The sequence below is a fragment of the Natrix helvetica genome (genome assembly GCF_964273705.1).
Source record: "Natrix helvetica genome assembly, chromosome: Z".
NCBI classification, from domain to species: Eukaryota; Metazoa; Chordata; class Lepidosauria; order Squamata; family Natricidae; genus Natrix; species Natrix helvetica.
The window spans coordinates 43,577,412-43,594,216 of NC_138554.1; the positions used below are offsets into that span (position 1 = coordinate 43,577,412).

Sequence of the window (16,805 nt, forward strand, 5' to 3'; positions counted from 1 at the left end):
AATGATATGCTAAGATATGTTGTGATTTTTATGCATCAAATCATATATAGGCTTCAATCTATATAATCCTGTTTGTCCCAAGAAGGTGCTTCAGTTCTGGATGAGAAGCGAAATGTCTTCAAGGAAAAATAACGTCTGGTTGCCTCTTGAAAAAGCACCTTTGGGACAACAATGACTTGAATCACTGAGAATCTCCACAGACATAATCCTGTTTGATTTTGGTTAATCCAATCTGCCTAGAATTTGCTTGTTTTTAATAGCCTGCATTTTTTACCAGGATTAAATAAGAGTTCTTAGTATTGCAATAAAGGAGAGTCACTCAAGAAACATCATTTCTGTTGCTCCATCATTGGGGTTTTTTTTTGGGGGGGGGGGGGAACGGACATTCTAATGGGTAGATTTAAAGGTTAATCAGCATCACAAAGGAGTCATCTGTAGACCCAGTTGTCCTCTGCTATTCTGCAAGTTAGTGCTCATCCTTATCAAGCCTTTGCACACCCTCACTGCATTTTTTTAATTGAAAGAAAAATCCAAAATGTAGAGGTAATAGAGGAATCAGGAATAGTTGAATGAATTGTGAGATTGGTTCCTTGATCATATTTAAATCCATGATAATCTAACATCCTGATAAATGCGGCTTTGGCGATAGTTCGTCAGGGATTTGAGCCCAGTATCAAACTATTTTTCAATAGTGAGTACTCAAACGGACAGACATATATGTAAATGTTTTGAAGACTTATTTTATTTATTTAAATATTTAAACCCCACTTTTAATAACAAAATCTTTAAAAATTCCATTCAATAATAATAAAACTGCAACAATAAAAATCAACAACTTCAGGTAAATATATCTAGCCTAAAATTTAAGTCAACTATAGCTAGAAATAATGCAATAAAATGAAACAATCACAAAATCTCCAAGGTAGCACATGGGTATTAGGCCTTTTATAAATGGATTTGTGATAGCAAACTAACTTAATAGCGGTATGAAACTATTATGAAAAAGATTTTTTAAAGATAGGTGAATAAAAGACAATTCTCTATTCCTGATTTTAAAATAGGGTCACGGTTTAAGACCAATTTAGTCACAAACGGTACAGAGTTTTAAAAATGGTTTCATCTTAGATTTGGAAATGTATAGTAAACTATCACAGGATAATATACAGGAATCTCTAGGTCCATCTACTTTGTCATACACCATCACTTAGATCAGGTTTGACAAACTCCCAGCCCATAGGCCGGATGATTCACGCGCTGGTCATGCCCACCCCAGGTATAGCGGTGGGGGGGAGTCCCGCTACATCACGTGACACTGTGAAGACGTGAGTTTGACACCCCTGACATAGTGACAGTACTTCAGTGTTTCCTGAATTAAATGTCAATCTGTTCCCATTTACTCAGTTTTAGAACTCTGTACAGATTCTCTACAGTACACAAATGTAACCCAGAAGTATAGCTGGATATCATACACTTACTAATAACATTTCAACTCATGGCCCCAGATGACTATCTCCAACAATATCATCATTCTCCCTGAATGAATTCTCATCCACTTGAAGAGGAAAAAGAAATTTTGAAAGTGGTGCCAAGAAGAACTTCCCTCTTGATTACTTCTAAGGCTACTATTTCAAATTTCTGATTTTGCCTCTGCTGTTTTGAACTTTGAACAAAGCTTGGTGCCTTCTTCTTATTATAAAAATCTTCTGACTTAGTTCTGTAAGATTTTTGTCTTCACTGACATCCCCTGAACAGATCAAGCAAATTCAGATAGAAGAGAAAAAGCATCATCACTTCTTATGCTATCGTTTATTTATATAATTAATCTAACTATACATCATAATTAATGGCACCAATGCTGGTGAGAAATCTAGAAGTACTACATGGATCATATTCTAAATATTTTAATATATCCAATCTATCTGTACATCATACATAATACCAGGAATATATGAAATGAAGGTGACAGGAATAACTGGCATACTGTAGGGTAAGATTACTAATGGAATCTTTCTTCTGATTAATTCTATTGACTCTGGGTCTTCTGTCTTATTCCAAGCATAAACCAGACCCTCAGCAGTTCAACCATCTAAAACTGCAGAAAAAGCCATAGCAAGCCTTAGTACTATAGTTTCCAGGGAAAACCATCAAAGTTGGTCCCCTATTCCTGAATAGTTTGGAAGACTCAGTCGCTAACAACAAAAAGCAGCAAGAAAAAACTAAAATACTGAAAGATCAAAGTATTCATAAATCTTCATACCCTCACCAGGCCTGGGGTCCCAGCCCAGTTTTTCTCCTATTGGTGAAAAGATATCACGGATGAATGCCTGAATCTCTTCATAGAAGTCTGTGTGGGACAAGAGAGTTGAGAGAATCCCCAGGTTACAGCTTAGGTCGCTCCACACAGTATAGTTGGGCTCATTCACAAAAGCTTCCATGACTTTTAGAACCTCTACAGTGCTAATAATTCCAGCTCTGGCCTGAGAGAAGAAAAACAGGTAAGTTATACTCCAAACCAAAAGAAATATTCAATCTTACAAAAGAGCACTTGGGTCCTTGCTATAAATTATACAGAGTCATTTAGAATATATCTAACAAGAGGTAGAGTGCCAATACAGAGCTAGAAACTTCTATCAATCCGAGCCATGAAAGTAGTAAACAACAACAGAAGAATCTTGCTATTTCTATGATTTCAAAAACACAGGACAAGTGAGCTAATGGAAATAATTTACAATTCTGAAAATTCTAGCTGCCAATCATTTACAACTATGGGTAGTTCTCAACTTACGACCACAATGGACCCTGGAATTTCAGCTGTAAGTGTTGTAGTCATAAGTCAACTCACCACATGGCTGGACTCAATTTTACCACTATTTTTACAAGTGAGTCTCCACATTTATTAAGTGAATCACATGATGATTAAGAGAACCACATGGTCATAACATAATAGCATATCCAAGGTTGTTTTAGCTGAATATTGGCAAAAAAAATCACAAATCACATTCTTGTGATTGCAAAAGTGCCTCTAATAATAATGTGAGTTGGCTTCCAAGTGCCCAAAATGCAATTACAAGACCAGAGGGGGAGGCGTAATTGTTGTAAATAGCTTTTTAAAGGTATGTCATAATTTCAAATGGCCATTAAACAGCTGGTTGTAAGTCAAGGATTACCTGTAGTGTATTTGTGGATGTCGGCAATTGATATAGTTTCTTCATGAACTTGAAAGCAATTCAAGTCACTTTGGTGATTGAAAAGTTCAAACTTATTGACTGGTATTCTCCATTACATGAATGTGTGTTCCAAATCCTTCACAAGCCACTATGGTTTCAGCGTTACGTTATATTTTATTATTATAAATCTTAAAGCATTAACATTTCAAGAATAACTATCATCTTTAAGGAAGGAGCCAAATTAATTTTTGAGATTAAATTAACAACCCTGAAATCAATCTATTCTGGTTTATTGAGGTGGCATGAAACAAAACAGACAATTGTGGAGGTCATTCAATTTAATATCCTGATTCTGAAAACATCTCTAAAAACAACACAACATAAGTTGTGTGGAATATAGTTTCCTCACAGGGTAGTGAGGAATAATACTGACAAGATCCTGTATATGCCACACTCAACAAGGCCACAGTTTAGCACTTGATGGGGAATTCCATACTTGTTCTTAAAAATAAAAAGTTGCTAGCACTGTAACTGGTAGTTACAAAATCCGAGATATTTCTTATATGAAATATCAGAAGATTGCTTCCAAGAATCTAATAATGAAAAATAATAGAAATAGCAGGATTCAAGCTTTCAGAGTACTTTAAATAAAAAGTTTTACTCAGCTTGCAGAATACTTTTCAGGGGTGTTTGGATTTCCATCTGGTACTTCATATATGTCATTTATTCATGCTTCAGTGTATTTCATATTTAAAGCTATTGACATGAAGTCAGAAGCAATTTATTAGAAAACAGCACTTTAGTTAAAAGTTTAAGACTAGGACTGCAGAGATTTTTTATTACCAAAAATATATGAAGTTCATTCATTCAAAATATATTGTGCTTCCAAATGTAGTTTGATTCTTAAAGGAGAAAAATAAAAACGAAAAGGGAAAAAAGATTAATAAAAAGAAAGAGATATCTACTTACCAAGGAAAAGAGATCATTCTGCAGCCCTAGCCTGTCCACAGGGAGTAAGGAGAGATCACGGATAGCTGGTAGTAAACCCTCCAGCATGTCAAGACTGTACTGTGTCCGATAAAATCCCACTGTTCCCAGATTTAGCTGAAAACGTTGGGAATGAGATTCAGTTAGCAGTTGGAGAGAACACACAAAGGCATCTACCACATTAAACCAAATATAGAGAACAGAATAACATGGCAAGATTTAATAACGTCTAACAATAATATACAGATAGCTCTTAACATATGACCATAATTGAGACTGAAATCTTGTTCACTGAGTGACATGATAATTGAGATGCTCACTGACTGATTAGCAATTCCACCACTCCTGATTGTGGTTGTTAAGTGATGTCCTAAGACTTAGTCCTAAGGATAGAATGAAAAAGAGCTGCCTGCTGAAGGATTTCAGCTCCATGCAGAGTTGAAATCCTCCCAGCAGACAGTTGTTCTTTAACATCTCTGCCTGCCAAAGGATTTCCTCTCACTTCCATATACAAGGGAAAAATTTTCAACACAAAAGCAAAATTGCAAAGATTTATATAGAGGAGAAATCTTAAAATATTTCTACTCTGTTCCTACAGCCTGCCAAAGTATTTTGGCTTCCCTCTCTCCTCTCTGCTTGCAAGCTTTCCTGCCAGCTTTCCAATTGACTTTCTGGGAAAGCAGACAAAGAAGACTGCAAATGGAAATCACATGATCACGGGTGTGCTTGTCAACCAGTTGTAAATGCATGGTGGTAGTATTACATTTTATGATGCCCAGAAGTGCTTTATGGCCCATGAGTTTTTTGAGGCTGTTGTAACTCTGAACAATAATTAAACAACTTCACAAAAATCAAGGACTATTTGTAAAATATTCTTTTTTTATAAAGTTTTTTATTTTGTAAAATATTCTTTTATCACCAGCTTCACAAAAGGAGGAGTTGTTTCAGCAAGGACAAAAGCAAAATAAGTTATTTAATTATGAAGTTGATCATTCTCCAGTCATCTCATTGTTGTTAGAGACATGGAAACTAGATAAAATTTGCATGCATCTTCTCCTTTGAGGTGAGCAATAACTACATTTTATGTTGCTACATGAAAGCAAGAATAAATTGGTCAAAGATATATTTACCTTTATTTTAAAATACTTGGTTTGATACATCTTAACTACATGTATGTAGGGATATATACTTTTATTTTACAACTGTTAATGTTTTAGGTTTATCACCTGGAAAACTAAACTTACAGTGAATTAGACTTAAAGAGAATTAAACTATGATTTGTCTGATTTAATTTATCTGCATTTAAATTTAAGTGATATGGGAAAAACTGAGCCTTGAATCTAAACCTAGGAAATAATGACATTAAGTCACTGGACAATACTGATATATGTCCTCTTTATAGCCAGAATTACTTGTAATCTCATCTGGTAAAAGAAAGGTGCAGTAATGGTAAGATGCACAAATAGAGTTTGTTTGACATTTCCTTCAGCAATGCTATGACCAACATCTTGTCTTATTTATTACTTAAATGTATCAAGGATTTTCTAAGTTTGGTAAACAAAGTGATAACATCTCTTATGCAATTAAAGTGTTGTGGACACTAACAGAGATCTTTTAGACCTGTATCATTTTAGTCAAGTGAAGGACACTGGATTGCTTAATGTAGCATATCAAAGAAAATATTAGTACTAAATACAAAACTACTGTTATTGTTTTGACATATATATTATGGTACATAGTAGAATGAAGTAATTTTTATAAAACTCTAGATCAATATGGAGAAAACAACAGCCTCTGAAAAATCTACTCCTATAAAATAAATATTGGAAGAGATGGAAGTTATAGATAATTGTTTAGATTATCAATAATATGATAATCTCTGGCAAAATTATGTCAAGATAATTACGACTCAATATCAGATTGTTAGAGGAGAACTTTATAGTACTAAAAGAAGCTCAGCAATAAATCTAAGTACTTAGAGATGACAAAAACTGTAGGGAATGCACATAGTTAACTATTTGTAATGGAAAGTCATTTCTAGAGACGCTGTTAAACAATGAATTTTAACTGGATCAACAAGGTAAAAATCATCTCTATCATGAATGGTCATTAGGTATCTTTCCCAATACCAATAACAGCTACAATGTTACAGTAAGTTTTCTTCAATTGTTTTTTTTACTATTGAGCATTTAATAACAAACAAAATAAACTAATATGGGGAGCTTACACTAAAAGCATAGACTGAAACATGAAAGAAACAATTCTAGTGTCCTTCTATATGGGTAATTGGTGGCATTACATTAAGAGAACGGGGCAACTCTGGAAAAAAAATGCAACTGTTCTCTTTTCTTCCAACTAATCAAGATACTAACTAGGAAGAATAAAATAAGGCAATAGGTTGGAGAATCGGAAATATACTTAGAGAGGAATATCTCCTTTTTATTATTACTCACCTTAATCCACTGCTCTGGCTTCACATCTTTCAAAATTAAAGTTAACTCAGGTTTGTCCATTAATACTTGCATTTTGGCATGGGTTGGGTCATCACTTGTATAAATGGTAATGGGAATCATCCAAAAAGGGCAATCTTCCCCTACAAAAAAGAAGAGAAGGACACCTGACAGAACAAGGCATGATGTGGTCTACTGTCCAATCCCCAGAAACATATTTTGAGGATTTATAAAATAAGAAGTAAAATCACATCTGCTGTCATCCAACACCTTTGTAGAGTGGAAATCCAATCATTCTGCAAAAGCAAATTTGTTCAAAGTCTGTGTGTCCCTAAAACAACTTGTACTCTTAACGACTTAAATTTTATGCAAAGAATGGAAACACTGAATTTGCTTTCTGGGCCTCATGGAACTATATATTAGGGTGACTTAGGCAATCACATGTGAATAAAACTTTATTTAAATGAACATACATATTTACATATTCATATGAATTATTATTATTGTTCTCTATAACAAATGAGAAAAGATAAATAAAAGCGAAATAAAAACCAGTTGTAAATTAACCATGAAAATTTAATAATTTAGGGATATCTCCTATTTCAGTTGTATTCACAACTGGGCCTCCATATAACACAACAGGTGCTATCAGAATTACTAACAAATCATTGCATATGTTGATCTTCCTTTTCAAATTAGTAAGTATAATATTTATTGTCATTGTACTTAAATACAATGAAATTGGTTACAAACGTCCTTTAAAAAAAACAATTGAATGAATTGCCTTCAAAGTCAAACTCTAATCAAAAGCTACTATTTTTTATCAATAGTAATTAAAATCCAGTTCTAAATTGGCAAATTACTAGTTTGCTTCTTCATTTTATACTTTAATAATATGTACATGGTTCAACTTATTTATACAAGTCATCTAAGTAATTTGCTTTCAATAGCTTTTTCTCAACTGCAGGTACAATATTCTATGACTATGATTTTTTTTAATGACCTTATAGTCCTTTGCATCAGGGTGGAGTGAAAGCGACCGAATGGTGCTCAAGTGTTTATTGGCCAGATATCCTTCTGGACGCCTATGTAGAGTTCGCAGCAGACGTTACTCATTGCGACCCAGAGAGAGAAATATCTACCTAGGATCGAACTCACAGCCTCCTGATTGTGAGGTGAGATACATCTACTTAATAATGTACATCTGTTTATTCAATGAAGAAGTGGTCATACCTTTTAGATTTTTTGACTTTTTGCATAACTTAACAATGAATGTAACAGGAGTTTTAAATGAATCCTACTGATAGGTTAAGGGAATCTGAGTAAACAAGAACACACACAGGTTTGATTCTTGTTTAATTTATTGATTTATTACATAAACAAAGCAATCTAGCATGCAATGCACCAGTGTGAAAAAGTAATCATCCTCTTAAATTAAGTAACATCTTTGACTGGAAAGCCTATAGGTGCTGTGACTATGTTCTGTAATTGGTGATTAGGGTCTCACATCACTTTTTCAGGTTCATTCTTCCAGAGCAAACTGCTTCAAATTAGCAACATTTAACTGTATTGCATGAATTGCTTACTCCGGTCCTGTCAATATTTCTATGGGGTTTAGTGTTTAAAAACACTGACATGTGGTTTTTTTAAAAAAAATCAGACTTGCTTATATGTTTGAGATTGTTGCCTTGCTACATAAGTTACACATGTTTCTGCTTATGGACAGATAGTCTAATACAGGAGTCCCCCAACCTTTCTGGCTCTGCAAAATGGCAGCAATGGCAAAGGGGGGAGGGGAAGGTGGATGAGCATATAATTCATAGTTTTTTAAACAATTATTTAAAATTAAAATGTTAAATATGAAGCTCTCTACAAATATTATAAAATTTAGCTCTTAAATCACATTCAGTTTTTCATCACATGGATTCTAAATCATGCTGTGTCAAAAAGAAATTCTTGTAAATTTCTGTTAAAAAGTTAGTGATGCCTATATCAACTTTATAATGAATCAAAGGAACTGCAAACCACAAAATTAACAATATAATTATAAACTGTACAAACTGTGAGTTCTAATATTGTCTTAGGCCCAAAGCCAGTTAGATGACCTTGGACCAATCACTCTATCTCAACCCTAATAAGCAGGCAACAGCAAACGGCAAACAACTTCTGAAATCTTGCCAAGAAAACTTCAAGGACTAGCCTGGGCAGTTGCCAGGAGTCAACACTGATTTAAAAACATATCCAAAAACCAAATTCCCCATATTACAGTGCATCCTCTAGAGCACAGTTTAATGCCCTACCTTTTGCAGTCATGGATGTTAAATACTGAACAATCAGACATATTTTGCAGAAATGATGCCTCTATGCCTCTGATGTAACTGAAATCTCAGAACATATCTTTCTGAAAATTTATGAGAAATTACCTTCCAACGAATCCAACCCCTACTAATTAGATTGCCTGGGCACTGTCGAATGATATTTAGAAACTTTCCTTTAAAAAAAAAAGTATGTATCCTGAAATCACTTAAGCAATTGTTAAATTCTAAGGCTATGTTCTGAACTGACAACAAAAGTGGGTAATTTATCTAATTAATGATTATTTTCTTGTATTTCCAGATTGCATTTGCTTTATCTTTTGTAATTTGGTCTTTGGCAACAATAAAATATTAATCATTGTTACTTCTAGAGAGCAGTGATGATCCAATCAGTAGCCTGTTTAACGAAGTATTCACAAAACCATCCTGTCATTTAACTGTACTGAATGAGAGACAGTTTGGTCTTGTAATTAAGGCACCAAGCTAGAAACTAGGAAATTGCAAATTCTGGCCCCATTTTAGGCATGAAAGCTGGCAATGTGAACGCTGGCCCAGTCGTTCTCTTTCAGACCATGACATAAGGTTCAGGTGACAAGCCAGTCAGTCAATTCCTACTCTAACCAGTGGATCAACACTCAGTTGATCAGAAAAAAAGCAAAAATTGTATTTGCAGGAAAACACTAGGAAGGTGGTTTTTTTTAAAGTATTGACATAACAAGGAAACCATTACTTTTTCACACAGCCATATTGTATTTTGGAAGGTTTCAGTTAAAAATAAATAAAAAGAACCCCGAAGTTTGGTGTTATTCTCTTTAAAAATCAGTAGGAATCACATGAAGCTATATTTTAACCGGTAAAGATATACAAAAATAGAGAAATCCCAAAAGGAACAAATACTTTTTCATAGAACTGTATTTTTACTACCTTTCACCCAGATATCACAAAGAAATATTAATACTACGTAGAAATCATTTTAAAGAGTGTGCTACTTTTCTAAAATGTGCAGAATGCATACCGCCCCCCAAAAAAAACACAATGAAAAATTAAAATTTCAGATTTAATAATTGTTGTTAAATTATTTCAAACATCTGAATCCTAAAAAGGACACCTGCCTGCACAAACTGACAGTGCAAGGGCTGTTTCGTGGAATAGTTGGTGTCACGTATAATATGGTGCGCTGCTTGCTCCTGCTATCGTCTTACCACTATATGGTCCGCTGGCACAGAATTTCTTCTGGACTAGCTTCAGCACTTTGTTATCTTCTTGCTGGAGTAAAGAACGAAAGTAAAAATAGTAGTGACAGGCTTGAGAATATTTCTATTTAAAATGGCATGTCCTGAGGACTTAATTCCTTGTCCTCACAGCCCATAGTTAAGTTTGTCAAAGTCTTTTTATTTTTTTGCCAAACCATATGTTTTTGCCCACTCTCCCTTTTCCCAACTGCCCTGTACCATTATCTGTTACTCTCAACAGAATGGCCGCTGTCACAGATACTATGTTCTTACAATACAGTATTATATCATAGTATTGTGATTGAAATATGATGGCTCGGACTGGGTTATCAGTGACTACCATTACATAGTCAAAGGAAGTTCAAATTTGCTGAAATTAAATATCCTATTAATTTGGTTTGGTCTATTTCAATAAACTGTGGTATTAGCTTAATCTGATAATAGGATCTCTGTTCCCTAATCTAATTTAAGAATCTCTCCACGGATCATGAATTTAAGATGGCATGCGTGAAAAATATCTGAATTGTGATCTCCAGCTAAAAAAAAATCAGAATATCCTTTCAGACAATATTTATGGATATTTATAAATATAGAAATAAACTCATTAATGTAAGTGTTTTAAAGGTTATTTTAGAAGTGAATTCCAAAGCTTGGAAATAAGTTAAATGAAGATGTATTAGACTACATACTACTAAAAACTAAAGCTAGATTTCATCTACAATTACAAAGGGTATGTTCCAGTGAAAAAGCAGGATTATTAAGCAAAATGAGGTACTCGGCAATGTCTTATTTTTGAATTACACAAATTTGATATAACAAAGTCATTTAAATTGTTTTAAAAGGAAAACAATAAAAAAGATGTACAAAATGTTTGTGTGTTTATGCATTTTTGTTTGTTTTTACTTAAACATCACCCAACTCCGATTCACTCAGGTGGCCCACAACATAAAAACAAATATACAATCAAAAGTAGAACATAAAACAGTAAACAAGATGAGGAACTCAGCATATCATGTAACTAGAAAGGGGCTCTAACTACTCTAGCCCAAAATCCGAGAGACCAGCCAAGATTTTTAAGGCCTTCCAGAATGCTACCCAAGCCTTAAGGAGAACCTCATCCCAGAAGGCAGGTGCCATAACAAAGAAGGCATTCTTCTAAGGTCCTGATAGCCGGCACTCCTAAATTGGAGAATCGTTCAAGCCTCCAGGTCCTATTTGTCATAACGCTTAAGAACATGAACCATGCCTAGAAAGCACCTAATATAAATCCAGTCACACATCAAGTTTCTAGAAATATCAGAGGAAATTATTTTTTTATCTTCAGACATTGAGATTATATATTTGTTGACTAAACAAAGTCAATGTGTCAGAGTTTAAATATACAAGCAAACAGCTGCAAGATTAATTAAGAATGAAATTAGGGATTCTACAAAAATATTTATGCTCTAATTCTGCAGTACATGGCATTAATTTCATTTTTATATTTTGTCTAATTTTATCTTATTCCATTAATGTTTTTTAATTACTTAAATGGAGGAAAGAAATATTTTTATAATATGTACAATTATAGTATAGCAAAGCATAACATAGCATAACATAGCAATAGTATAGTGTAGTATAGTATAGTATAGTATAGTATAGTATAATCTATAATATAACATCGTAATATAATATAATATACCGTATTTTTCAGAGTATAAGACGCACCAAGGTTTTGAAGAGGCAAATTTTTTTAAAAAGTAAGTAGGTAGATAGAGGGATAGAGAGGGAGAGAAAGAGAGAGAAGTACAGTAGGTAGGGAGGGAGAGTGAGAGAGTAGTTAGTTAGGTAGGTAGGTAGGTAGGTAGGTAGGTAGGTAGGTAGGTAGGTAGGTAAAGGGAGAGAGAGAGAAATAGAGTAGGTAGGTAGGAAGAGAGAGAGTAGGTAGGTAGATAGAGGGGAAGAGAGAGAGAAATACAGTAGATACGTAGGGAGAGAGAGAGTAGGTAGATAGAGGGGGAGAGAGAGAGAGAGAAATACAGTTGATAGGAAGAGAGATAGAGAGATTAGGTAGGTAGGTAGATAGAGGGATAGAGAGAGAGAGAGAGAAATACAGTAGGGAGGGAGGGAGAGAGAGAGTAGGGAGGGAGACAGAGTAGGTAGGTAGGGAGAGGGATAGAGAGAGAAATACAGTAGGTAGGTAGGGAGAGAGAGAGTAGGTAGGTATGTAGGTAGGTAGGCAGGTAGGTTAGGTAGATGTTTCCAGGTGTATTTATCCATGTACTGGAGAAGGAAATCGCTGACAATCTGCAGCACCTAAGACTTTGTTTCTGCTGGCACAGCACTTGATCAATGCAATTCTCATCAATCAGTTAAAGAGCTTTTCAAAAGGAAAAAAAATTTTGCACTCAGCAAATCTCCCAAAAATGGCCCATTTTTTGTTTTTTTTAAAGGCATGAATAGCCTTGGGGTTTTTTGCAGAGTTCTCCTGGTGGGAGGCAAAAACAAGCAAAAAACGGCCCATTTTTCACGAAAATGGGCCCATTTGTGTTAAAAAATTTGTATGCATAGCTGTGGAGGCTTACAGAGTGCTGCTGGGGGCAAAAAATGGCCTGTTTTTTGCTCATTTCTGCCCTCCCAGCCCCTAGTTCTCTGAAAGCCTCCATAAGGCTATGCACGGTCATTTTGGTGAAGGGGTGGGGCTTCGGGAGGCAAAAAATGCTGTGTTCAATGTATAAGACAAACATTTTGAGGAAAAAAGGTGCATCGTATACTCTGAAAAATACGGATATAATATAATATAATATAATATAATATAATATAATATAATAAATATAATATAATATAATATAATAAATATGATATAATAATATTATAAATACAATACAATACAATACAATGCAATACAATAACATCATAACATAACATGTGTTTATGATACATTTTTCCTATATTAAAAATACTGGAAATGATGTTACAATATTTCAAGTTATATGCAACTTTCTAACTAATAAGGGGCCCTAGTAGGGCCAAAGCTTTTTGAGAGTCATGAATCCATGTAAATAAGTGCAACAGCAGACTTTAGCACTGAGATACACACTGGTTTTTAAGGATATGAGTTTGTATTTGCAATGTAACTAGATTTCAGGCTATGAAGTTAACACTGAAAATGTATAGTTCATGAAATGGTTCATGAAAAAGAGAAAACTGAATATACAGGTGAAACTCGAAAAATTAGAATATTGTGCAAAAGTTCATTTATTTCAGTAATGCAACTTAAAAGGTGAAACTAATATATGAGATAAGACTCATTACATAGAAAGCAAGATAGTTCAAGCCGTGATTTGTCATAATTGTGATGATTATGGCGTACAGCTCATGAAAACCCCAAATCCACTATCTCAGAAAATTAGAATATTACATGCAATCAATAAAACAAGAATTGTATTTAGAACAATATCGGACCTCTGAAAAGTATAAACATGCCTATGTACTCAGTACTAAGTTTGGGCTCCTTTTGCAGCAATTACTGCCTCAATGTGGCCTGGCATGGAAGCTATCAGCTTGGGCACTGCTGAGGTGTTATGGAAGACCAGGATGCTTCAATAGCGGCCTTAAGCTCTTCTGCATTGTTCGGTCTCATGTTTCTCATGGCAATGCCCCACAGATTCTCTATGGGGTTCATCAGACGAGTTTGCTGGCCAATCAAGCACAGTAATCCCACAATCATTGAACCAGGTTCTGGTGCTTTTGGCAGTGTGGGCAGCTGGAAAATGAAGTCAGCATCCCCATAAAGCTTGTCTGCGGAAAGAAGCATGAAGTGCTCCAAAGTCTCCTGGCAGACAGCTGCGTTGACCTTGGTCTTAATAAAGCACAGTGGTCCAAAGTCCTGTTGCTCAGTGGTCCAAAGTCCTCTTTTCTGATGAGAGCAACTTTTGCCAAAAGCACCAATTAGTTTCCATGCCATGCCGCATTGAGGCAGTAATTGCTGCAAAAGGGGCCCAAACCAAGTACTGAGTACATAGGCATGCTTATACTTTTCAGAGGTCCGATATTGTTCTATGTACAATCCTTGTTTTATTGATTGCATGTAATATTCTAATTTTCTGAGATGGTGGATTTGCGGTCTTCATGAGCTGTACGCCATAATCATCACAATTATGACAAATCACGGCTTGAACTATCTTGCTTTCTATGTAATGAGTTTTATCTCATATATTAGTTTCACCTTTTAAGTTGCATTACTGAAATAAATGAACTTTTGCAAGATATTCTAATTTTTCGAGTTTTACCTGTATTCATTGTCACATATAAACTTTCAGAAACATAATGATATCCGTACATAGCCTTATGAAGGCTTTCAGAGCATTTGTGCCCTCCTGGGGCTGGGGAAGGCAGAAATGAGCAAAAATGGGCCTTTTTTGCTCCCCCCCTCAGCCCCCAGCAGCACTCTATAAGCTTCGATAAGGCTATACATGCAATTTTTTGGGGGAAAAAAACAGGCCCGTTTTCGCAAAAAGGGGCTGGTTTTGGCTCATTTCTGGGGTCTCCAGCCCCCAGGAGCACTCTTCAAGCCCCCCCCCCCCCAAGGCTATTCATGCCTTTTATTTGAAAAAGAACGGGCCCATTTTCGTGAAAAACTGACTGTTTTGGGGAGGTTTGCAGAGTGCAAAACCTTTTTTTTTTCCTTTCGGAAAGCTTTTTAGTTAGAGTGATTGATGAGAATTACATCGATCAAGTGCTGTGCCAGTAGAAACAAGTCTTAGGTGCTTCAGGTTGTCAGCGATTTCCTTTTCCAGCACATGGATAAATACACCTGGAAACATCTACCTACCTACCTACCTACCTACCATCTCTCCCTACCTACCTACTGTATTTCTCTATCCCTCTACCTACCTACTCTCTCCCTACCTACCTACTGTATTTCTCTCTCTCTCTCTGTCCCTCCCTATCTACTCTCTCTCTCTCTCTCTCCCTATCTACTGTACTTCTCTCTCTCTCTATCCCTCTATCTACCTATTCTCTCTCTCCCTACCTACCTACTGTATTTCTCTCTCTCTCTCTCTATCCCTCTATCTACCTACCTGCCTACCTACTCTCTCTCCCTACCTACCTACTGTATTTCTCTCTCTATCCTTCTATCTACCTACCTACCGTGTTTCCCCGAAAATAAGACATGCCCTGCTAATAAGCCCAATCGGGCTTTTCAGAGCATGCGCCATAATAAGCCCTCCCCTGAAAATAAGCCCGCCCCCAAATATTTAAGCTCATGCGCAACCGGTCCCCGCTATTAACACTGTACCACCTACTGGTACAGCTTCCGGGGCAAAAAGAGGGCTCGCCGCAAAAACAACGGCAAGCCAGCAATGTGATTACCTCCTCCCGCCTGTTCCTTCTCGCGCAAAAAAACACTGCCCACCCCAATGGCAAAGGCAGCCTGCCTGGTTCCCTTCCTCGCGTTCCTCGCCATTGTGCTCAGGGAAGGGGCTGGTGAAAAAAAAAAACTTCTCGCGAGTTCAATCAAACATCTTGAAATCGCGAAAAGGTTTTTTTTTACCAGGGGCTTCCCTGAATACAATGACGAGGAACACAACGAAGCTGGAAAGGTAAGAGGCGCGCCTCGCAGCCCAACACCGCCCACTTTGCCCCAATGGTAAAGGCAGCCTGCCTGGTTTCCTTCCCCGCCGTCGCTTTAACGAGGGGTGGCAGGTGGAGGGGAGAAGCGAGGCGCGCCTCCTGCCTTTCCAGCTCCATGGCGTTTCTCGCCCTTTCGCCCATTGAATCCCTTTGTAAAAAAATCTCATGAATTCAACTCGTGAGAATTTTTTTACAAGGGGATTCAATGAGCGAAAGTGCGAGGAACGCGACGGAGCTGTCAGTCTGGTAGCGCTAGGACACGCGTCTCGCTTCTCCCCTCCACCCCTCACTAAAGGGACGGCGGGGAAGGGAACCAGGCAGGTTGTCTTTACCATTGGGGTGAGGTGGGCGGTGTTGGGCCGCGAGGCGCGCCTCTTACCTTTCCAGCTTCATCGCATTCCTCGCCCTTTCGCCGATTGAATCCCCTTGTAAAAAAAAACCTCATTAGTTCAACTCGTGAGGTTTTTTTACAAGGGGATTCAATGGGCGAAAGGGCGAGGAACGCGACGAAACTGGAAAGATAAAAGGCGTACCTTACAGCCCAACATTGCCCACCTCGCCCCAATGATAAAGACAGCCTGCCTGGCTCCCTTCCCCGCTGTCCCTTTAGTGAGGGGTGGGAGGTGCAGCGGGGAAGGGAACCAGGCAGGCTGCCTTTACCATTGGGGCGAGGTGGCGGTGTTGGGCCGCGAGGCGTGCCTCTTACCTTTCCAGCTCCGTCACGTTCCTCGCCATTGTATTCAGGGAAGCCCCTGGTTAAAAAAAAAACCTTCTCGCGATTTCAAGATGTTTGATTGAACTCGCGAGAAGTTTTACCAGCCGCTTCCCTGAGCACAATGGCGAGGAACGCGATGGAGCTGGAAAGGTAAAAGGCGCGCCTTGCTTCTCACCTGCCCCAGAAATAATAAGCCCTCCCTTATAATAAGCCTAAGGCTGTATTTCGTGGGGCAAAAGAAAATAAGACCCTGTCTTATTTTCGGAGAAACACGGTACCTACTCTCTCTCTCTCCTTACGTACCTACTGTATTTCTCTCACTC

General features: G+C 36.9%; 1 protein-coding gene across 1 annotated transcript in view; it reads right to left on the reverse strand.

Annotated features, from left to right (window-relative positions):
• The window catches only part of NPEPPS (aminopeptidase puromycin sensitive), a 103,852-nt gene that overhangs the window by 21,809 nt on the left and 65,238 nt on the right, over positions 1–16,805 (reverse strand). Inside the window, exons 14-17 of the mRNA XM_081931848.1 lie at positions 10,122–10,185; positions 6,608–6,747; positions 4,137–4,271; positions 2,258–2,477 (exon numbers count right to left, since the gene is read on the reverse strand). Coding sequence (XP_081787974.1) covers positions 2,258–2,477; positions 4,137–4,271; positions 6,608–6,747; positions 10,122–10,185 — 559 coding nt within the window. The remainder of the gene's footprint in view (positions 1–2,257; positions 2,478–4,136; positions 4,272–6,607; positions 6,748–10,121; positions 10,186–16,805) is intronic.